This window comes from Grampus griseus (assembly GCF_964374135.1).
Source record: "Grampus griseus genome assembly, chromosome: 8".
NCBI lineage: Eukaryota > Metazoa > Chordata > Mammalia > Artiodactyla > Delphinidae > Grampus > Grampus griseus.
The window spans coordinates 14,157,321-14,181,833 of record NC_139002.1 but is presented as its reverse complement, the minus strand read 5'-3'; the positions used below and the strand labels follow the sequence as shown (position 1 = coordinate 14,181,833).

General features: G+C 41.1%; 1 protein-coding gene across 1 annotated transcript in view; it reads left to right on the top strand.

Moving 5' to 3' along the window:
- The window catches only part of CBL (Cbl proto-oncogene), an 83,036-nt gene extending 59,081 nt beyond the window's left edge, over positions 1–23,955 (top strand). The window contains exons 10-16 of the mRNA XM_082660321.1: positions 6,309–6,440; positions 6,527–6,907; positions 8,682–8,776; positions 19,013–19,153; positions 19,532–19,632; positions 20,351–20,533; positions 21,518–23,955. Of these exons, the coding sequence (XP_082516447.1) occupies positions 6,309–6,440; positions 6,527–6,907; positions 8,682–8,776; positions 19,013–19,153; positions 19,532–19,632; positions 20,351–20,533; positions 21,518–21,786 (1,302 nt within the window). The 3' untranslated portion in view covers positions 21,787–23,955. The remainder of the gene's footprint in view (positions 1–6,308; positions 6,441–6,526; positions 6,908–8,681; positions 8,777–19,012; positions 19,154–19,531; positions 19,633–20,350; positions 20,534–21,517) is intronic.
- Positions 23,956–24,513: the final 558 nt, after the last annotated feature.

Here is a 24,513-nt window from a genome sequence, read left to right as displayed (position 1 = left end):
CTTCAGTTTAAGAGACTGTGGCAAAATCCATTATCAGTTGTGTCCTGAAGCCATAGAGCACTTAATGACATCCAAAATACAAGGAGTAACAGTAGCTAATATTTATTGAACGTTTACTGTGTGAGAAAAGATGATGCTAAGTACTTTACTTACTTTAACTCATAATCTTATACTGATACATATTCATGTAACCATATGAGTAGATATTACTGTTCTCCTCATTTAGCAGTGGGAGAAACCAAGGCACAGTGAGGCTGAGGAATTTGCTGAAGGTCACACAGCTAGTCAGTCGAACCAGAATCTGTGGCCAGACATTCCGGCTTCCAGGCCCATGCTCTTATTGTCTGTATGCTAGAACTGGGCTCTATTCAGATAGCTTGGTAGAGAAAATGAGGGGTGAGTAAAAGAATTGGACCCATTTTGCTACTGTGAGCAGAATATTTTCTCCTTGCCTATTTTTCTAATGGAGTCTTGGCATTGGAAAGTTAGGTTTGGGCGGGAGAAATGAGGCACCGTTAACAACCAAATAAATGGCAACTACAGTGATTGGAGGGTAATAGGAGGTACCATACAGAAACTAAAACTAGAAAGGTCCTAGTAAAGATGGGAAAGATAAAGGCTAAGAAAGTATGTGAACAAGTTCTGTTACGTCAGTGGTAGGGTAAAACAGGGATTTATTCACTAATTAGAAGTAAGGCAGTCATTGAAGATTTTAATAAATATAGGGCAGACAGAGGTTCTAATATGTTGTCAGTTCTCTAGTTTGGACTGTTATAACTTCATAGGAGGCATTTTTTTGTACAAAAGAAGCTTTCTTTTATACCAGCACCTGACTGCCTGGCACATAGTAGGTGCTCAATAAATATTGAAAGGATGGATTCCATCTCTTAAGTGATTGTATCCAGTGTATCTTTTCCTTTCTGTCCTCAATGTCACTGCCTTATTTCAGGCTCTTATAATCATCTGTTCGTCCCGCTTCCAGAGTCATTGATCTACAGCACATACCTTGACTACCTTATTCCTTTGCCTCACACTCTTTAATGACTTCTCATTACTTAATGGAGTAATAAGTCCATTCTCTTTTCTAGGCACTTTGCCCTGGTAATCCTTTCCACTTTGTATTTTGTAATCCAGCAAGACTGAACCACTAAAAATTTCTCCGTGCTTTTGTCTTGATAGTTTCTATGTAATTTAACTCAGTTTTCATTTCCTAGGAAACCTTTCCATACTCTACCCTGTTTCCCCCATGCCCAAGACCCACAAATAATCTAGGTCTGGCCAGGTGTTTCTGGGATGCTATGAATATGTCTGCCATAGAACTTATCACCTTGTAATATTATATTAAAAGTATTTCCTGGGAATTCCCTGGCTGTCCAGTGGTTAGGGCTCCACGCTTCTGCTGCAGGGGGCACCTGTTCAATCCCTTGCTGGGGAACTAAGATCCTGCATGCCACGTGGTGTGGCCAAAAAAAAACCCAAAAGAAAGTATCCGCAGGGGATTGGGTCCTGGAGTCCCAGCAGATAAAAAAATCTGCAGATGCCCAAGTCCCTTATGTAAAGTGGCACAGTGCAGTGAATACAGTCGGCCTTCCTTACTCATTTGGGTTTGGCAGAATTCAGTTCCTTGCCGGTCGTAGAATTAAGATCCCTGTTTCCTTGCTGATTGTCAGCTGACGGTATTTTTTAGGGGCCAGCTACATTCTTTGGCTCCTGGACTCCTTTCCTCCTCCTTCAGTCATGAAGGTTCTCAACTTTTAAGGACTCATGTGATTAGATTGGGCCCACTTGGATAATCCAGGATAATTCCCCTATCTCAAGATCTGTACCCTTAATCACATCAGCAAAGGTCTTTTTGCCAAGTAAGATAACAGATTCGCAGATTCTAGGTTTTAGGGCATGAACATCTTCCTGTGGGAGAGGGGACCGTGATCATTATTCTGTCTACTACAGTCCATATAACAGAATGCTCTGCAGAGTGAACTCAGTTTACATATACTTAAGTGGAAAGCTGTCAATGTGTATTAAATTAAAAAAACAACTGTATATTATATATAATATCACCTTATTTCTGTTAAAATTATTTAGTTACAAAAGAATTATTTTAACATGCATGGGGGGAAAATTGGATGACTACACATCACATTACTATTATTTCTGAGGCTACAGGATCAGAGGACTTTCATTTTATGGTATGTTTGAATTTTTCACGGTTAACACATACTACTTTTGCAAGCTGTTTGTTGTGCTGGTTAAGTAGCTCTCTTGAGTGCTATATGGGATAAGAAACCTAAGACAAAGGCCCAAAAGGAGATAGCAGTTTTATTTGGGAAGAGAATATATATACAGGTGAAACACTATTTAATACAAGCCAGACAGTGCACATTATTCTAAATTGTTGGGTACACAGTCTAAGTGCTATAGGACTTTAGAGGAAAGAAGAAAATTAACAGTTTTTTCTGTAGCTAATATATATAAATGAGATTAAATTTACTCATTTAAATAAAAGTAATAAATGCATACTGTAGGGCTTCCCTGGTGGCGCAGTGGTTGGGAGTCCGCCTGCCGATGCAGGGGACGCGGGTTCGTGCCCCGGTCCGGGAGGATCCCACATGCCGCGGAGCGGCTGGGCCTGTGGGCCATGGCTGCTGAGCCTGCGCGTCCGGAGCCTGTGCTCCGCAGCGGGAGAGGCCACAGCAGTGGGAGGCCTGCGTACCGCAAAAATAAATAAATAAATAAATGCATACTGTAAAAATTCAAGTAGAAAAACAAACAGCTTCATATATTGTTTTGCACTTGGCTATTCTATAATTCATTTAATCTCTTCTTAATGGACATTCCTGTTGTTTCCAGGCTTACACATATGGACGTTCTTTTGCAAGTCTGTCTGTAGGGTAAATTTCTAATAGTGGAATTGCTAGATTAGAGTATGTCCATTTAAAACTCTTTGAGAGAGGAGAGGGATATAATTAGTGGTGGGACACATGGGAATTTCAGAAAGCCATGGTGTTTCATTTCTTAGCTGAATGGTAGGTTCTACGTGTGCGTTTCATCTTTTATTATTCTTTGTACCTTATAGTTCATTATCTACTTTGTATGAATAAAATACTGGAATAAAAATATCTTAACTTTTTTTGGATAGACATTAAAATTTGTTCCCAATTTTTTGTCCTAAAGTCACTCCCAAAGTATATGAGACTATGAGAGTGTCTGTTTCGTCATATCCTAGTAGCTTGTTGTTGCTTTTTGCTGTTTGTTTTGTTTTTGTTTTTTTTTAAAAATTATTTTTGGCTGCATTGGGTCTTCCTTGCAGTGCACAGGCTTTCTCTAGTTGCGGCGAGTGGGGGCCACTCTTTGTTGCGGTGCGCGGGCTTCTCATTGCAGTGCCTTCTCTTGCTACAGAGTATGGGCTCTAGGCACACGGGCTTCAGTAGTTGCAGCACGGTGGGCTCAGTAGTTGTGGCTCGTGGGCTCTAGAGCACAGGCTCAGTAGTTGTGGCACACGGGCTTAGTTGCTCCGCGGCATGTGGGATCTTCCCGGACCAGGGTTCGAACCCGTGTCCCCTACATTGGCAGGTGGATTCTTAACCACTGTGCCACCAGGGAAGTCCCTGATTTGTTTTTAAAATAGTGAATCTAGTTTTTAAAAAATTCCATGTGATCAGTGCGCTTGGATTTTTTTTTTTTTTTAAGTTTAAAAGAATTGCTAAAAGGCTTATAGAAATGTCAGTTCCCTGCTTCTACCCCCTCTAACTCCTGTGTCCCATTCAGATTTTTCGGTTCTAAAAGCTGTTCCTTAACCATATACTATACTGCTTTCTCTGGATTCTGCAATATTAGTTATCTGTTTAGAAAAGGATTTAAATGTCTTATCTCCCTCCTTCCTACTTCCTATCTTCCGACTATAGTTAATTTGAATGTTTTTTGGTTCTGTCAGTATTCAAGTGATTTTTGCTCCCTATTGTATCAAGTAATATACTACAAGGTGTTGATAATTGCTTTTGCTTTCTTTTACAACCTTCTGCTTTTCTGAAATAATTGATTTACTTTTATTTCCTTAGTGTTCAGTTTGTACCTGTCACGACCACGTCTTACCAAACATCCTCTTGATATGATTTTCTGCGGAGTAAATTCTATTAGCATATTAATATAGTAGATATTATGTTATATAGTATACTAATATATGGGAGTCTGCCATGTTTTGGCTCCAGTCTGGACTGGTTTTTCACTGGGTGTGCTGCATTCCATGTCACCCTGAGGTGTCTCCCCTCACCATCATCGTGGGACTTCATTGCCTCTTCTTCGTGTTGGAGTGCCTGTTTCTTAACTCCCATGTTTTTATATTTCTTGCTTTAACTTCCTTGTTTGGGTGGAGCATGCTCTCAAAATAGCTTTCTGTGAAAAGGTGAGAGGTGAAATTTTTGAGACGTTTGATATCTTAAAATGTCTCTATTCAACCCTCAAACTGACTAGGTACAGAATTCTAGGTTGAAAAAAAAATTTAGCTCTATGAATTATTACAGCCTCAGTGACTTCTAGTTTCTAGTGTATTTTTGCTCTTTAGTACCTCCTTTCCCTCTATCCTCAGAAGCCTTTAGGATATTTTCCTTATCCTTGATTCCCTGAAAATTTAAGTGATTTGTTGGTTGGTTGATTGGTTATTAGTTTTCTTTTCTTTCTTTGGGCTAGCTATGCAGTGAATGCTTTCTATATGGATATTTATGTCCCTTAGGTCCTAGAAGTATTCTTGTATTATTTCTTTGATAATTTCGTCCCCGTATGTGCTTTTATCCTTTTCTGGAACTTTGTTGTATGTTGAGATAAAAAAACATCTCGTGGGTCGGTTATGATATTGAAACATGAATTGAAGAATATGATTAACTCAATCCTCTGCCCTTTAGGAATGAGAAGGAGGGATGGATGGTGGGAGGGATCAAAATAGGCAGAGAGGGCCTTCCAAATTGAGAAACAACTTGAACAAAGTTAGGGAGGTAGGAATTCCAACACAGGGCATTATGGAAAATGCTGTTGGTTAGGGAGACCAAATTAGACTTGAGAAAGCGAGGCAGGAAAGTGACATTTTGTGACATGGGAAAGTGGAAGTTACTGATGGATGGGTTTTGAACTAGTGAGTATTTAAGGATGGTTAAGCTGGTAATGGTGAGCAAAATGATTTGGTGAGATAAGAATCTAGAAGGGGGTTTTAATAAATCAGGTCTGAAGTTGGTAAGTAGAATGAAAAGGAAGTTATAGATATGAGATTATTTTATGGGAAAATCAACAAGATGCAGTGACTAGATATTGATGATGAAGTGAGAGTTAGTTTGACTAATCACTTTTCACTTCCTTAACCCTTGAGGTGTTTAGCCGCTCATGCTGCATTGATATGGAGCCCGTTTTCTTAAGCATGAGTAAAAGCAAGTAGCTGATGATGCAGCCTTTTTTTCCCTCATTCACCTCCCAGCATTAATGATAGGACTCAGTATGGGGATGGTTGTTTCTCTGTCACCTTACATAAGTGCTTGTAATACATATTTGCCTATTTTCCATCTACTTTGCTTTTAGGGAATGCAAATGTGAATTAGTATTTTGTATAAATTCTTGTATATCTCTTGACAGCTTACTTGGACAAGCTTATCAGCTACTCATCACCCTGCTGTAGGCAGGGAAATGGAAAAGGTCATACATTTATTTGTTTCTTTTGATTTGGCACCTCAATTTTTAGAATACAAATTGACAAAAAAGATTATCCCTTTTAATTACTGAATTGAAATAGCATTTCTTTGGAAGAACTAAAGATGCTTTTTAGTAATACCATTGATCATTTTCTCTTAAAAATCTCTTTTTTTCTTTTAATCACAATAACCCATGGAGAATTTATTGACTTTGATTTCTTTCCTCATTCTGCCCCTTAATCATTATTTTCCTAGGTGATTTGTTGAGAGGTTAATGTATGCCCCTTTCTTTTAATATGATTTTCTGTTTTTAATCTTGGAAAGATTTTTTTTTCTTTTTCTGAAGAGGAAAATATGGGAAATTGTAAAGTTTTCTAAAATTATAAACTAGGAAGCTTTTTATGTAGCACATATTACATTTTGCCTGTAGCTTGCATCTGCATGGTATTTCCGTGATTGAGAGCGCCCTCTTCTGGTGACATAGAAATAATTCAGGAAGCACTACCTTAAGCCAAAGTCAGGCTCATTGGTATATTCTGTGTTCATGTAGTACTTGTTGTGTACATCTTTCAGAGAAGTTGAGAGATGCCGTTCCTCCAGACAAGAATAACCTATTGGGAAATTTTTTTGTGTTAGGTGGAACGACCTCCTTCTCCATTCTCCATGGCCCCACAAGCTTCCCTTCCCCCAGTGCCACCACGGCTTGACCTTCTACAACAGCGAATATCTATTCCTTCGAGTGCTTCTGGTCTTGGAACTGCTTCTAAGGTAAAGCATTATCCATTTCTACATTTTCTGATTCTTTGTTGTGTATTAGTGGGGTTTGATTGATTGCTTCCGTCATGCTTCCACAGGCTCCTTCTGGCTCCCTTCATAAGGACAAACCATTACCAATACCTCCCACTCTTCGAGATCTTCCACCACCACCCCCTCCAGACCGGCCATATTCTGGTGGAGCAGAAACACGGCCTCAGAGACGCCCCTTGCCATGTACACCAGGCGACTGTCCGTCCAGAGACAAACTGCCCCCTGTCCCCTCTGGCCGCGCTGGAGAAGCATCATGGCTGCCTCGGCCAATCCCCAAAGTACCAGTAGTTGCGCCAAACCCTAGTGACCCCTGGACAGGGAGAGAATTAACCAACCGGCACTCACTTCCATTTTCCTTGCCCTCACAAATGGAACCCAGAACCGATGTGCCTAGGCTTGGAAGCACATTCAGTCTGGATACCTCCATGGTGAGTCCTGATTTTGAAATTATTTATCTTAATAACAGACATTCATGGATGGCATTGAATGGGTCAGTTCTGTGGTATGTTTTGTACAGGATTCAAGGATAATACCCTCAAGAAGTGTATATGTTAATATGTTTGTTAATGCAATAAATGTGTTTCTGGGTGTGTATGCCATGAGTAGTGTAAATAGAAAACACTTCAGTTTTAAAGAAAGGAGAGATTATTTCTAGATAGAGCAATCATGAGGGCTTATGGAAAGAGTGGCATCTGAATTTGAAATATTCTTTCCAAAGTGGATACAGTTTTAAAATAGACCTACAATGACAGAAATGCTCAAGATGTATTGTGGGATAAGAAGTAGTTTAATTTGAGAAAAACAGAAATTTTGGGTATCAGAGTAGGAAAAGGGGCTAGAAAGGAGCCTTGCTGCTAGATTAGAGCACTTTGTATACCCCCTCCCAAAAGAATTGGAATTTATTTGGTACAAATGAAGAGTACGTGAAGATTAAATTAGTGGAGTGACGTGACCAAAATGATGGTTTAAAGAGAGGAATCTAGGAATAGTATGCAGGATGGATTGGAAAGAGAATAGATTGAAAAAAGGGAGGTTAGCAGTCCATTGGATAAGCATGAGATAATGGGTCCAGAACGGGGGGTGGGAGAGGTATATTCCTTCTTTTGTTGGTTCGTTTATGCACTGAGCAAAAAAGTTTGCCCTCACAAAGTTAACATTCCACCGGAGGAAAGATGGAAAATGAACAAGATACGTTACAAAACATGTAAGATAGTGGATGCCGACGAATGCTGTGGAGAAAAATAGGGTAAAAACAGGGTATAGGGAAAGTTGGGATGGGGCAGGTACATGTAGGGATGGGGTACAATTCTGAGCAAAGACCTGCAGTAGTGTGGGGAGTGACCTGGAGCAACGGGGGATGAGGGAAAAGCAAGTGAGTTTGGGAGAGTCTATTTGAGGAATAACAAAGGGGTCTCATATAGCTGGTACTGGGTAAACAAGGGGAAGAATCCTGGTCTAGGAGCAGGAGGGGGAGCTGGTTTAGGTCGAGACTTTAGGGAGCATGAAACAAAGACCCAGAAAGGCTTGAAAGCAGTCAGTGGGTGGAAAAAAGGATGAAAAATCGCATACATACACATATACACATGCACACACCCCAGAGGTTTTGAACCTGGCTAACTAGCGACAGGCATGTTGAATTTGAGATGAGCCATTGAAGGAAGAATTGTCCAGTAGGTAGTTAGAAATCCAAGAAAAAGATGGAATTGGAGGGTGAAGTTAAGAAATCCTGTGGTCCTTAAATGAACTATGTATTTCTTTTTTTTTTTTTTTTTTTTTTGAACTATGTATTTCTTCATTGAAAGGGAAAGGGGAGGGTAACTTAGCATTCAAGTGGCATTTATGTGATAGGCAGTCTAATTAGTGAGAGTGGATTAGGTTTGACTTTCTGGTGGCATCAGTATGGAAAGATGTATAGATTTTTTAAGCTAGAATGGTATTTGTGCAGACAGCCAGTTTCCTCAAATCTTTCTAGAATTAAAACAAAACAAAAAAAAAACCCATTTCCTAGAACTGTCTCCCTAACCCTTACATTTGAACTTTCAAATATACTTTTGTCACACATAATAATCCTTAAGCATGGCATTGGGGGAGAGGTCTGTGTCTGTATGATTGTTCTTGTTATTTTGAATAGATTAAATAAGTAAGAGGAGATACTTAGCTGTATTAAGAAGTTTCTTTTTTTTTTAACACTTTTCTTTCCAGAATACGAATAGCAGCCCGTTAGCAGGTCCAGAGTGTGAGCATCCCAAAATCAAACCTTCTGCATCTGCCAATGCCATTTATTCTCTGGCTGCCAGGTAAGTTTACTAAAATTATATTTCATACAGTAGAGTTGATACTTTTAAACAACTTATTTATAGAAAATTTAGAAAACCCAGAAGAGTATAAAGAAGAAAATTAAAATTGACCTGTAATTCCATTATGTAAAAATTATCATGTTTTGGACTGTTTCTTTCCATTATTTTCTCTGTGTATAGGTACATAGATCAGTCTTGCTGGGGCTCATCAATTTTATTAATCTTTTCAAAGAAGCAATTTTTGTTGGGTTTTGTTTTTTAAATATTAATTTATTTGGCTGCACTGGGTCTTAGTTGCAGCACATGGGATTTAGTTCCCTGACCAGGGATTGAACCCGGGCCTCCAGCATTGGAAGCATGGAGTCTTAACCACTGGACCACCAGGGAAGTCCCTAAAAGAAATTTTTAAAAAAGCCAACTGGGACACTTCTGCGGTGTGGCCAAAAACAAAAAACAATGAAAGGTCGGCAGCAATCATTTGACCATATATGTGAGGATTTGTTGATACTTCTAGGCTTTCCACTCTATTCCATCAGTCTATATGTCTGTCTTTATGCCAACACCACACTCTTTTTTTTTTTTTAATTTATTTTATTTAATTTATTTATTTTTGGCTGCATTGGGTCTTCGTTGCTGCGTGCAGGCTTTCTCTAGTTGCTGCGAGTGGGGGCTATTCTTCGTTGCAGTGTGCGGGCTTCTCATTGCGGTGGCTTCTCTTGTTGCGGAGCTAGGGCTGTAGGCGTGTGGGCTTCAGTAGTTGCGGCTCACGGGCTCTAGAGCGCAGGCTCAGTAGTTGTGGCGCACGGGCTTAGTTGCTCCGCGGCATGTGGGATCTTCCGAGACCAGGGCTCAAACCCGTGTCCCCTGCATTGGCAGGCGATACTTAACCACTGCACCACCAGGGAAGTCCCTGGACCATTTTTAAAGTCTATTGAATTTGTTACAATATTGCTTTTGTTTTATGTTTTGGGGTGTTTTTTTTTTTTTTTTTTTTTTTTTTTTGGCCGTGAGGCATGTGGGATCTTAGCTCCCTAACCAGGGATTGAACCCACACCCACTGCATTGGAAGGCAAAGTCTTACCTACTGGACCGGCAGGGAAGTCTGGAGTTTTTCTATTTGTGCAAAAAATGTCACTGGGATTTTGATAGGGATTGCATTTAATATGTAGGTCACTTTGGGTAGTACTAACATCTTAACAATATTAAGTCTTCCAATCTATGAACATGGAATGTGTTTCTGTCTTCTTTAATCTCTTTCAGTGCTGTTTTGTAATTTTTTAAAAAAATTTATTTATTTTACTTATTTACTTTTGGCTGCACTGGGTCTTTGTTGCTGCACACGGGCTTTCTCTAGTTGCGGCGAGCGGGGGCTACTCTTCGTTGCGGTGCACGGGCTTCTTATTGCGGTGGCTTCTTTTGTTGCGGAGCACCGGCTCTAGGCGTGCGGGCTTCAGTAGTTGTGGCACGTTGGCTCAGAAGTTGTGGATCGCAGGCTCTAGAGCACAGGCTCAGTAGTTGTGGCCCACGGGCTTAGTTGCTCCGCAGCATGTGGGATCTTCCCGGACCAGGGCTCGAACCCGTGTCCCCTGCATTGGCAGGCAGATTCTTAACCACTGCGCCACCAAGGAAGCCCTGTAATTTTTATTGTACAAGTCTTTTACCTCTTTGGTTAAGTTAATTCCTAAGTAGTTTCTTCTTTTTGATGCCATTACGAATGGAATTGTTTCTGAAATTTCGTTTCCAAGTTGTTTATTGTTCATGTATAGAAATGCAACTGACTTTTGTGTGTTGACTTTGTATCCTGCTACCTCGCTGAGTTGATTTATTAGTTCTAACAGCTTTTTTGTTGAGTCTTTAGGGTATTCTACATATAAGATCACATCATCTGAAAAAACGGAGATAATTTTACTTCTTCCTTTCCAATTTGGATGCCTTTTATTTCTTTTTCTTGCGTAATTGATTTGGCTAGAACTTCCAGTACTATGCTGAACAGAAATGGTTAAAGTGGGCATCCTTGCCTTGTTTGTGATCTTACACGAAAAGCTTTCAGTCTTTCACCATTGAGTATGGTGTTGGCTATGGGTTTTTCATATATGGCTTTTACTATGTTGAGGTACATTCCTTCTATCTATTTTGTTGAGTATTTTTATCGTAAAAGGGTGTTAAGTTTTTTCAGATGCTTTTTCTGCATCAATGAGATGATTATGTGGTATTTTTTTCTTTGTTGATGTGGTGTATTATATTGATCAATTTTCATATATTTAACCATTCTTGTATTCTAGGTATAAATCCCACTTGGTAATTCATTGTATATAATCTTTTTAATATGCTGCTGAGTTCTTTTTGCTAGCATTCTGTTGAGGACTTTTGCATCAGTGTTCATAAGGGATATGGGTCTGTAGTTTTCTTTTCTTGTAATGTCTTTGTCTGGCTTTGTATCATGGTTATGCTGGCCTCATGGAATGGGTTCCCTCTTCAATTTTGGAGAAGTTTGAGAAGATTTGGTATTAGTTTGTCATTAAATGTTTGGTAGAATTCACCAGCAAAGCTGTCAGGTCTAGGGCTTTTTTTGTTGTTGTTGGGAGATTTTTTGATTACTGATTCAATCTCCTTACTAGTTATAGGTCTATTCAGATTTTTTTTTTCTAATTTATTTTGTTTGTTTATTTTTGGCTGCGTTGGGTTGTCATTGCTGTGCACAGGCTTCCTCTAGTTTTGGTGAGTGGGGGCTACTCTTCATTGCAGTGTGCATGCTTCTCATTGCGGTGGCTTCTCTTGTTGCGGAGCATGGGCTCTAGGCACACAGGCTTCAGTAGTTGTGGCACACAGGCTCTAGAGTGCAGGCTCAGTAGTTGTGGCGCACAGACTTAGTTGCTCCATTGCATGTGGGATCTTCCTGGACCAGGGCTTGAACCTGTGTCCCCTGCATTAGCAGGCGGATTCTTAACTACTGCGCCACCAGGGAAGCCCAAGTCCTCTGTTTCTTTACTTATCTTCTGTCCTCTTGTTCTGTCCATTATTATGAGTGGCGTATTGAAATCTCCAGCTATTATTGTAGAGCTGTCTGTTTCTCCCTTTAGTTCTGTCAGGTTTTACTTCATATATTTTACTGTCATTCGGTGTATAAATGTTTATAAGTTTTAAATCTTCTATAATGTTCTTTGTCTCTTGTACCGTTTTTTGATTTAAAGTCTGTTGTTTCTGATATTAGTATAATATCAGAGTCTCTTATAGACAGCATATAATTGGATCATGTGTTTAAATCCAATCTGCCAGTCTCTGTCTTTTGATTGGAGAGTTTAAATCATTTATATTTAAAGCAATTACTGATAAGGAGAGACTTCTGTCATTGTACTATTTGGTTTCTGTATGCCCTGTAGTTTTTTGTTGCTTATTTCCTGCATTACTGTCTTCTGTGTTTAGTTGGGTTTTTGTGGTGAAATGTTTAAGTTCCTTTTGCATTTCTTTTTGTGTATATTCTATAGATATTTTCTTTGTGGTTACCATAGGGATTACATTTAACATCCCAAAGGTATAACACTATAATTTGAATTTATGCCGGCTTAACTTCAATAGCATACAAAAACTCTTCTCCTTTACAGCTCCACCACACCCATTTTGGTTGTTGATCACAAGATTACATCTTTATACATTGTGTGCCCCTAGTTCTTTTAAACGAGTTCATGAACTAGTTCTTTTAAATGCATTAGTTTCCTAAATTATGCAGAAAAAGAGATTTGGAGTTACAAACCAAAGTTACAGTAATAGTGGCTCTTACACTTTCCCTTTAAATGTATTGCTGTCTTAAATCATGTGGAAAAAACCAGAAGGTACAGTTACAAACCATTGTTACAATAGTACTAGCTTTTATAATTCTCCACGTACTTACCGTTATTAAAGTCTTTTATTTCTCCATACAGCTTGAAATTACTGTCTAGTGTCTTCATTTCACCCTGCAGGACTCACTTGAGCATTTCTTTCAGGGCAGGTCTAGTGGTCACGTACTCCCTCAGCTTTTGTTTATCTGGGAATGTCTTGATTTCTCCCTCACCTTTTTTTTTTTTTTTTTTCCCGATACGTGGGCCTCTCACTGTTGTGGTCTCTCCCGTTGCGGAGCACAGGCTCGGGACACGCAGGCTCAGCGGCCATGGCTCACGGGCCCAGCCACTCCACAGCATGTGGGATCTTCCCAGACCGGGGCACGAACCCGTGTCCCCTGCATCAGCAGGCGGACTCTCAACCACTGCGCCACCAGGGAAGCCCCTCCCCCTCACTTTTGAAAGACAGTTTTACCAAATACAAGCATACCTTAGAGATATTGTGGTTTTAAGTGTGCAGTAGCATTATGTCTAAAAATATATATGTACATACCTTAATTTAAAAATACTTTATTGCTAAAAAATGCTAACCGTCACGCAGGCCTTCAGCAAGTCATAATATTTTTACAATAGTATAATCAGAGATCACTGATCACTGTAACAAATATAATAATGAAAACCTTGAAATATTTTGAGAATTATCAAAGTGTGACACAGAGACTTGAAGTGAGCAAATGCTGTTGGAAAGATGGTGCCAGCAGCCTTGCTTGATACAGGGTTGCCACAGATCTTCAATTTGTAAAAAACACCATCTGTGAAGTGCAGTAAAACAAGGTATGCCTGTGTAGGAGTCTTGGTTGACAGCTTTTTTTTCTTTTAGCGCTTTGAATATACCGGCCCACTGTCTTCAGGCCTCTAAAACTTCTGATCAGAAGTCTGCTCATAATCTTATTGAGGATCCCTTGTACGTGATGTTTTGCTTCCTTCTTTATCTTTGTCTTTTGAAAATGTGGGTCTCTTTGAGTTCCTTTTCCTTGGAGTCTATTGAACTTCTTGGATGTTTATATTAATCATTTTGGGAAGTTTTTGGCCCTTATTTCTTCAGATATTCTCTGCCCCTTTCTCTCTCTCTCTCCTGGGACTCCCACAATGTATATGTTGGTCCTTTGGTGGTGTTATGTCCAACAGCTCCCTTGGGCTCTGTTCAGTTTTCTTCAGTACTTTTTCTTTCTGTTTGTTCCTCAGCCTTGATAATTTCCATCGTTCTGTCTTTCAAGTTCATTGATTCTTTCTTCTCGGTGCTCAAATCTGCTTTTGAATCCCTCTAGTAATTTTTTTTTTTTTCATTTCACTTGTACTTTTCAGTTCCAGAATTTCTTTTTTGTTTCTTCTTAGGTTTTCTGTCTCTATTGATACATTTTATTCACATATCATTTTCTTGATTTTCTCCACATCTTCCTTTAAAATCTCATGGAAGTCACTTCAGCCAGAGCAAGAGGGGCTTACAACAATGCTGGGAGGTGCAACAACAGTGGTTGCTGCCCCTTTGTCAGCACCTCTGTGAACAGGAGCAGCAATCAGAACACAGATTCCCAATATTTGGAGGGCTGAGTCCTTTGTGCCACCCTGGCTCCTGCAAGCTGTGTGCAGGCTGCTCCAGGAACATTTGCACAGCTGCCTGCTATGTGGCAGGGTTGAGAATGGGTAGCTGCTACTATGCTAAGAGCTGAAATTAACAGCAATTTAGCCTCCCAGTCTTCACCTGGAAGTTACAAACCTTCAACAGACTCTAGAGTTCCAAAATAGTTACATCAGACAACTTCTACCGTCTTCCCAGAATCCTCGTTGAGTATCTGCTTTTTGTTTGTTTGTTTTTGCGGTACGTGGGCCTCTCACTGCTGTGGCCTCTCCCGTTGCGGAGCACAGGCTCCAGACGCGCAGGCTCAGCGGCCGTGGCTCACGGGCCCAGCCGCTCCATGGCACATGGGATCTTCCCGGACCGGGGCACAAACCCGTGTCCCCCTGCATCGGCAGGCAGACTCTCAACCACTGCGCCACCAGGGAAGCCCGTATCTGCTTTTTGTTTCATGCTTTCTCCTCTTTATTTTATTCTTCCAACTTCCTTTAGGTTTTATTTGTTATTTTTCTAGCTCCATGAGATGCGTGCTGTATTAATCTGCTCAGGCTGCCGTAACAAAATACTATCTACAGACTGGGCAGCTTAAGCAGCAGAATTTAATTTTCTCATAGTTCTGGAGGCTGGAAGTCCAAGATCAGGATGTCAGCATATTTGGTTTCTGGTGAGGAATCCTTTACTGGCTTACATGCTTGCATAACCTTCTCAGTATGTCCTCACATGGCCTTTCCTTGACACATGCACACACAGAGAGGTAAAGAGAGCAACAGCAAGCTCTCTGGTGTCTCTTCTTATAAGCACACCAGTCCTACTGAGTCAGGGGCTCATCCTCAGGACCTCATCTAACCTTAATTCATCAGATGTGGCCCCATGTTCACAGACAGCCACACTGGGGATTAGGGCCTCAAAAGTAATTTGGGGGAGGACACAAACATTCAGTCCATAACAGATGCTGTAGCTGCATTCCACAAATTTTGATATGTCCTGTTTTCATTATCATTCACTTCAAAATATATGGTTTTCCATTTGTGATTTCTTCTTTGACTCATCAGTTATTTATGTGTTGCCTGATTTTCAAACATTGGAAGATTTTCTGGTTACTCTTCTGTTACTACTTCCTAGTTTCATTCCAGTGTGGTCAGAAACCATACTCTGTGATTTCAATTTGTGCTATTTGTTGAGACCTTTATTGACTAGTTTATGGTAAATTCCATACATATTACTACCTTCATTTTATAAAAATGTATATTCTGCAGTTGTTGGGCACAGCATTCTGTATGTGTCATTTTTTAATTGTATTCAACTATACTATCTTCCTGCTGATTTTTTTTTTTTTAAGTCTACATGTTCTGTCAAATACCAAGAGGAGTGTGTTAAATTCTCCCCCTATAATTGTGGGTTTCTCTTTTTCCTTTAGGTCTATCAGTTTGTATTGTATATGTATTTAGTATATGTAATTAGGATACATAGAAATTTAGAATTATCAACTAAATGATAATTGTTTTGATTATTCCATTTACTCTCTAGTTCTGCTTCTAACCAGCTTTAGTCTGTTTTTACTTATATTAAAATGGCCACATCAGCTCTCTTGTAGTGTTTGCATGATCTTTTTCCATCGTTTTACTTTCAACTTTTCTGTGTCCTCATTGAAGTTATGTTTCTCGTAAGTAGTATATACTTGTTGGCTTTCTTCCCCCCTAAATCCAGTCTAGCATTTTTTGTTTGTTTGTTTAAAAATAATTGGAATATTTGTTCCTACTCTTTTCTCCATTTTCCCCATCTTTTCTGTGTTCATTTTTTCCTACTTTCTTTCTTTGGGATTAAAGTATTTTTTATTATACCGTTTCACTCCTAATACTCTTTTAACAGTTACCTTAGGGATTCCAACATATCCCTTTGACTCATTAGAGTCTACTTTGAATCAGTCCCTCTTAACACTTCCTGGACATTTAAATTTCCCACATATTTATACTATAGCACTCCTCATTTCTTCCTGCTTTACCACACTTCCACCTGGAACCTTTTTCCTTCTGCCCAAATCACTTCCTTTAGAGAGACAGGGTGTGGCGGGGAGAGAAAGAAGAGGGGCTGTTAGTGTATCTTCTATTAATGGATTCTCTCAAATTTTGCTTGACTTAAAATATCTTTTATTTCACTTTCGTTTTTTTTAAGATATTTTCACTAAACATAGTACACTTGACCCTTGAACAACTTGGAGGTTAGGGACGCTGACCCTCCCCGCAGTGGAATATCCAGATATAACTACAGTGGGCCCTCTGTATCCACAGTTTCACATCTGCAGAATCAGCCAACTGTGGCTTGTGTAGTACTGTAGTGTGTATTTATGGGGAAAAATCTGGGTAAAAGTGGACCCGTGCAGTTCAAGCACATGTTGTTCAGAGGTCAGCTGTATTCTGAACTGGAGTTATTTTCTTTCAGCACTTTAAAAATATCATCCCACTGCCCTCTGACTTTCATTGTTTCTGTTGGAAAATTAGTGTAATGTTGCCCCTTTAAGGGCATGATTCTTTTTCTGACTACTTATAAAACCTTTTTGTTTTTGGATCCCAGCAGTTTCACTATAATGCGTCTGTGTAGTTTTCTTTATATTTATCCTTCTAAGGTTTGTAGAGTTTATGGATTTTGTCATTTGATGTTTTTAATCAGTTTTAGAAAATCTCAGCCACTGGGAATTCCATGGCGGTCTAGTAGCTAGGACTCTGCACCCTCACTGCCGAGGGCCCAGGTTCAATCCCTGGTCGGGAAGTAAAATCCCACAAGCCGGGCAGCGCGGCCAAAAAAAAGAAAAGGAAGAAGAAAGAAAGAAAAATTCAGCATAGAAAAGCTCAGCCACTATTTATTTTTTCTTTTTTAAAAAATTTTTATTGGAATGTAATTGATTTACAATGTTGTGTGAGTTTCAGGGGTACACTGTTTCTTAAAATACACTGAATAGTGCAATCTCTTTCTCCTCTCGCTCTGTGATTCCAGTTACCTGAAAGTTCTACCTTTTCACCACACCTCATATAGCTCTTATGCTCATTTTTGTGTTTTCCATTCTTTTTCCTCTCTTTAGTTGAATCTGAATAGTTTCTGCTCTATTTCAGTTCCCTAATCTTCTGTTTTGCAGTTTCTAATCTGCCCCAGGATCCATCCATTGTATTGACAAATACTGTGTTTTTAGGTCCTAGAATTTCCATGTGAATTAAAAAAAAAAAATTATTCTGTAGTTTTCTAATAAAATTCTCCATCCTCTGTTTTAATGGAATATATAAATTATAATTATTTTAAAGGCCATGTCTGTTACCTCCAACTTTGTCTCTCTAGTTTGGCAAGACAACCAAAGTACTACTACTTTTTGCCTGGTTTCTCAGAATCTAGTCCCACTCATACGTGGTTTAAGGATTCGCAGTAGCTCTGGGGAAAATTACAGGCAGAATTTTAAACCTACTTCTCTACTGTTCCCTTCTCCAGGATTTTTGACCCCTCGTGCCTTGGCCCAAATTCCAATCCCTCTCTCCTCAGTCTCTTGAAACTACCTTGAAACCCCAAGTTCAGAACCCCTAATATGGGGCTTACTGTAGTGTATTCTCCTTTTCTCTGGAATCTTGGCCTCTCAAATCTTGGCTGCCTGGTTGCTCTCCAATGCCTCTTTCTTTTGCATATTTTCCTGCTTTTATAGCTAGCTGTTCTAGGCAGACGGTTAGACAGTGCTTGTTACTTGGCCATAGCTACAGACATGTAAAGTGTATATATGTTTTAGATCAAGATGTAGTTTTATGTTTTCCCTTTTTTTAAACTTAGCATTATATCTTGGGCATTTCTTCCTATCAGTTAAAAAGTTCTTCAAAATCCTCACTTTATTTTTTTTTTGATATTTATTTATTTATTTGGTTGCATGGGGTCTTAGTTGCAGCAGGCAGGCTCCTTAGTTGCGGCTCACAGACTCCTTAGTTGCAGCACGTGGGCTCCTTAGTTGTGGCGGGTGGGCTCCTTAGTTGCAGCTCCAGAGCTCCTTAGTTGCGTCTTTCAGGCACCTTAGTGGTGGCACACGGACTCTTTAGTTGTGGCATACATGTGGGATCTAATTCTCTGACCAGGGATTGAATGTGGGCCCCCTGCGTTGGGAGTGCAGAGTCTTATCCACTGTGCCACCAGGGAAGTCCCCAAAATCCTCACTTTTAATTATTGCATATTATTATGTAATGTGGCTGTAATATCATCTATTTAATCATTCCCTGTTGTCTATTTATTTTGTTTAAAAGCTTTTACTGTAATAACTTTGCTTCAGTGAACATCTTTTTACATAGCCAGAGATGCAGCCAAGGTAGAATTACTGTGACAAGAGAATGTGAATGGTTTAAAGTGTGTATTGCCAAAATGCTTAATGAGTAAGAGGTGCAATTGTATCTTTTTACTAACATCATCAACAAAAAGAATTAAAATTTTTGGATTACCCTTTTAATGATCCTTTTCTCTTTATGAAAATAGTATGTGTTAATTATAATAATATTTAGAAAACACAGATAAGTGATGCTAAAGAAGTAAGTTATCCATGATCATACCACCTAGAGTCAGACCGTGATCAGCAACATGTGACATGCTCATTGCCAGTCTTGTGTATGGAATCGTGCTGTACATGCGGTTTTTCACTAGGAGTATCTTGAACATCGTAGGATGTTATATATTTCTTCTACAGTGATTTTCAAATTATTTCAGATAGTTGCAAAGCAGTTCATTCTTTTTGTTTTCTTTTTCTGTTTTTTATTCTTCATCTTCCAGACCTCTTCCTGTGCCAAAGCCGCCACCTGGGGAGCAGTGTGAAAGTGAGGAGGACACAGAGTATATGACTCCTTCCTCTAGGCCTGTGGGACTTCAAAAGCCAGAAGTGAAGTGGCCTCTGGAGACAACCCAGAGTTCACGGTAGGTTCACAACAATCCTATTTGGGAATTCAGTTGACACCAACTCACCTGTTTGGCTTGCTGCCTGCACATAGCATTACCCAGCCAGAAATGAAGCAGAAAGATGTGTGTAACCTCTAATGTTTTAAGCTTCTTGCAGCTGTAAGCAATTCCACTTAATGTTTCTTCAACATCACAGTAATTTCAAAAACATACACAGCTACTACTAGTAACAAGAGTCAATCTTTTGATATGTACTAGTGATACTGGCAAGAGGAGGATGGAGATTCTTGATAGAATCAGGGTCTAGAGAAGTTGTGAATAGGTATATCTTAATAAGTTTGTGGATAACAGAGTTCTGTTTCTGAAGATCATTATGCCACTTTCCTTCTGGTCCAGAGCCTGTGATTGTAACCAGCAGATCGATAGTTGTACATACGAAGCAATGTATAATATTCAGTCCCAGGCGGCACCGTCTGTCACAGAGAGCGGCACCTTTGGTGAGTAGTCGTTCTGCTACGTTAACAATCATTGATGTGCCGGAGGAATGAGCCTGTAATGTTTGGCCAATGAGAACTTGACCTACGCGGAATATTCGTAAATAATTTTCTTGGCAAAATACCTTTGATCTATGGCAGTAAAACCACCTCCTCTGTTTTATTTCCCATTTACACAGCTAGTTCCTTTTGTGTTTTTCATCCTTCTAGGGCCTGGAGGCCTTTGTGTTATATGGCCTGGATCGGCAGTGCTGACAGCTAGCTCCCTCTTATTCCCATTGCTTTTCAACACTGATGAAATTCTTGTGTGTGTGGGTGGTGAATACTCAATTCCCATACTAACTAGCTTACCAAGTTGAAAGTTCAGGAAGGCAGTGCACACAACAGGGCCCTTTGGCTGATCTTCCAAGGTGAACTGCAGATGAAAATGTTGAATGAATGCTATAAAGTGGTGCTTGAGTCTTGGACATCAGTGACTGTTAACCTTGGCAAGGGTAGCTTTTGACATGTTCAGAAAAGTAGAGCTGCAGGATTGGTGCAGATCTTATTTTCCCTGTTTCTTTTATCTCTATGCACAGGGCCACACGGTGTTTGGCCCCTAGTGGTTATTCGGTAACCATTTGATTCCGTATGTGTTTGAATGAACGGATGCCCCCGTACTGAAATGTTAGAAGGTGAAGTACGTTGGAGAAAGAAGATAACTGCACAAACTGTTCTCTAGGTGAAGGGAATTTGGCTGCAGCCCATGCCAACACTGGCCCTGAGGAATCAGAAAATGAAGACGACGGGTACGATGTCCCCAAGCCACCTGTGCCCGCAGTGCTGGCCCGCCGCACGCTCTCTGACATCTCCAACGCCAGCTCCTCCTTCGGCTGGCTGTCTCTGGAAGGTGATCCCACAACGAGTGAGTCTCCAGGCTACCTTGGGTTTGTCCTGAAATGCTGTATGCCTTCTTATTTATACTGAAACAGAGATGACTGCCTGGTGACAGTAAGTCAGTAGCTGGAAGGAGTGGACTGAAGTGGGAGGAAAGCTGGTCCTGGGTCCCAAATTAGGAAGTTAAACTGTATTCAGGCTCTTGAGGATTTTGCCAGACTTAGAAATGAGGTTGTTCCTTAAACCCTGGCTCTTCCTGCACTGGGGGTAAGTATTAATAGGATTTCTGGCTCTTTTGAGCGTGCGTGATGACAGTAGTAATTCATTTTGATGGTTCAGACCACGCTCTGGGCGCTGTCCCTGTCCCATTGGAGAGGAGGTGTGCCAGCTCTGGAAAGCACACTGAGTAGGCCTGGAGCCAGCCCGCATTTGAGCCTTGACTGTTAAGGACTGTTCTTCTTGCACCTGTGGCCGCCTGGGAGGGCAGCAGCCAGAGTTGCTGTCACTTTAGAAATGGAAGACAGCCTTCAGGACAGCTGGTGAAAAGGATACATGGCGTCCAGTTGCCCAAACAGGCAGTGGTCCCCACCCACCCAACCTTGTTTAATGCTTCTTCACTGCAACCTAGACTTCTTTCTGTTTCCTTATTTGTATAGGGAGAAGTTTAGCGTCTTCTCTGGCCCCTCAGAAGTGTTTTTTAACTAATTCAGGCAGTGATGTGTGTGAAAACTTGGTGCTCAGTGTAAAGCGTGGTGCAGGTGCAGGTGTTCTGTGTGGAGGGCAGCGTGGTCCCTGTCGGTAGGACAGGCGCGTGGTGTCTTTAGAAGGTTGTTGTGCTGCGAGGGGAGGAGGCTGTAGACAGAAGCCCTTGAAACGGTAAAACCCCGCCTTGTGACCGCACGTGTACCTGATGGACAGTAGGTCCGTAATATCTCGTATTAGCACATCGTTATCGGATGAGGATTCGCGCCCCGCCCCGAGTTGCAAACATTCTCTTTCCTCTTTCTTCCAGACTTCGCTGAGGGTTCCCAAGTTCCTGAGAGGCCACCCAAACCGTTCCCTCGGAGAATCAACTCTGAACGAAAAGCAGGTAGCTGTCAGCAAAGCACCGCCGCCACCTCACCGCAGCTCTCCAGTGAGATTGAGAGCCTCATGAGTCAGGGATACTCCTACCAGGACATTCAGAAAGCTCTGGTCATCGCCCACAACAATATTGAAATGGCCAAAAACATCCTCCGGGAATTTGTTTCTATTTCTTCTCCTGCCCATGTAGCCACCTAGCACACCCACTCCGTGCCGCAGCTTAGAGGACCGAGGAGCCGGGAGCTCTTGCTCGAGTAGCACCTAAAAGGGCAGAGAGGTTCCTTTGGAGACTTCACAATGAGGTCTTGCCCTGTGTGGGATATCACATCTGTGGTTCCAAGATTTCAAAGCAGTGGAATGAGAATGGAGCAGCTAGGATGTTTTATTATTTTATTTGTTTTGAGAGTGCATTTGAAGGTGTCCTTCAGTCCCTCCCCACTTGGAGAGAGTGTGGATTTTTATTAAGTGGTAGCCTACCTGGGGAACGGTCCAGAAAGCAGTCGGAGAAGCACTGTGCTGTAAATCCTAATTGAGGACTTAAGACTTTCTTAGGTTAAGGATGTGGTTGTGTGCGTCTTGTCTGTCTGTCTGTCTGTCTGTGGTTGTGTGTGTCCTGTGATTATAAGATTTACCTGCTGTGTGTGTTAATCCCAGGCAGGGAATTAGCACAAGAGGTTTAAGAAGGAATCTTAAAGACTGCCAGCAACTATGGTTTTATACCCAACCCCAGTGTGTATTACAACTCCAGCACTCCCCTTTGGCTTGGATTATAATGTGCATAGCTGAAGTCTTGTATTTTTAAAACACCCTCCCTCTGTCCTTTCCTCAGTCTCCTCCCCCCTCCTCCTCCTTGGCGTCTTGTCATTGGCAGTGGGCTTGCTATGACCAGCCTTACTGAAGCCGAGCAGCTTATAGGATGTTCTTTATTGTGTGTGATGGTGTTGATTTGTTTGGTAGATAGGTGGGAAAAAAGTACTGTTGCTCTATCATTACGGTCCTGTTTGATACTCGCAGCGAACACTGGTCACTCCAAAGCACTGTTTCTATAGGAACATTGAGTCTGTTTTGAAAAAGGTGTTTTAGTTATCCTAATGACACAGTGACTGATTTGAGATAGAGGCCTTCAGATACATTCCACGCCCTCCCCAGAAACTAGTCTGTGGGAGTCGGTTGCCTTGGTGCCAGGTGTGTGTTCTAATGTGGGTCGCGAGGTTTTCTACTTAATGGGAAGGGAGAACATTTGTTTCCAGCATGGCTTTCTGGCCCAAATACCATGAAGCTCTTAGGAAGCTCCATTCACACGCTCTTTACCTTGTTGTACAGAAAATGCACAAAACAGACAATAAAGATTTATCTCTTCAGTTTTTCTTCCCAGTGAATTTCAGCTTATATGGGTGTCTCCCTTTGAATATGAGCCAGGTTGTAGTTTCAGAGATGAGTTTTTCCTTTGCCCTTTAAGGAATGGGGGGAATACCACCCACGGTAGCACAGCATTCTGCTGGTAATTAGCACCAACCCTACCTTGGTGCCACCCTTGCTTTTCTCTTGTGCCTATGGCTTTGGGAATGTAACGTTTCCTTCTTCCTTTCCTTCCCCTTTCTTCTTCACGTTAGGTCCTATGTACTCTTTAGTGACTGCATTCCCCACAGTAATTAGACATCACTGGGTGTAATAAATGACTTCACTGCGGACAGACAACATGTGAAAAGCCCTGCAGCTTGTGCCATCGCCAGTTTGTAAAGAAGACTCAGAGTCTTGTGTGGGGCACCGTTGGTACGTTCCTGCAGATCCTGCCAAGATACCACTTGAGTTCAGTTAGTTCTCTGGCCAGGGCCTCTTACTGACTTCCCTATAGCAGTGTGTAACCTTCCTCCTTGTCAGAAGCAAGCCTGCACTTTGATAAATCTACCTTCCTCACAATCTAAATCATGGTTTTGTCATGAGATCCAAAGAGAAATGACTTTCCTTACACCTGTTTTCTTTCCCATCTTGTCATCTTTGGACCTAAAACTTTATCTAACTCTTCTCTTGGCTTTCAGCTACTCCTAGGTCTTTTGATTTTCTCCTCTTGCCTCAGAGCCATTTATGTTCCCAGAGGAGATAGTTCAGGGCTTTTTGCTGACTTGCTGTGGTTACCCAGTGTCTCCTCTACGTGGCAGAAAATAATACAGCCCCCACCAGGTGCAGGAGGGCCTGAATCGCGATGGAGAGGGCAGAGGAAAGCGGCAGAGAGTAGGAAACAGTAACTAGCATCTCCTTCTCAAAGCCAGCGTAGTGTTTCACTTGTGGTAGCGTTCAGTTTTGCACTTTGTTTAGATGTCGAAGGCCTAGACAGAGAGCTAGAGAAAATGACAGCAGTCTGCATACCTCTCCACACTGGAATTTTTCCTTGTCTGTAGATACTGCCCGTGGTCTGAAGATCTATCGAGAGAACAAAGCACTGGTTCTGCATATCTGTTGCCTTTTCAGAGTGCATCCCAAATCTTCTTTGAAGATTATGTCCTCACTTACCTAGGCTAAAGGCAGGTTCATCCTTTCTTTTCATAACGGAATACGCTTGAGGCGCGTCAGGTCAGCCCCCAAACTAGGTGCCGGATCCCTGTGTTGAACGTGGGGGTCCGGGTTGAACTAGGTGTGCACCATTGCATGGCTTGGTTCTTAGCTTGTCGGCCATGTATCTGCAGGTGTTCAGGGTCTAAGACCATTCTGTGAGGGGTTTTCTCTTTGGATGCTCTGAGGTCACGCCTGGGTCCACGCCTGAGATTGCCAGGTGAGGCTCAGGAAAGTTTTTGCGTGGCTTTTGTGTTGAGGATATTTCCAAGACTTTAACTTCTTAAATTTTCCTTTGACTAAGGCACCGATAACCCATTCTTCGTCCTCCATTTGTATGGCAACTTTTAATTCTTTGGCTCTGCTGTGATTTTA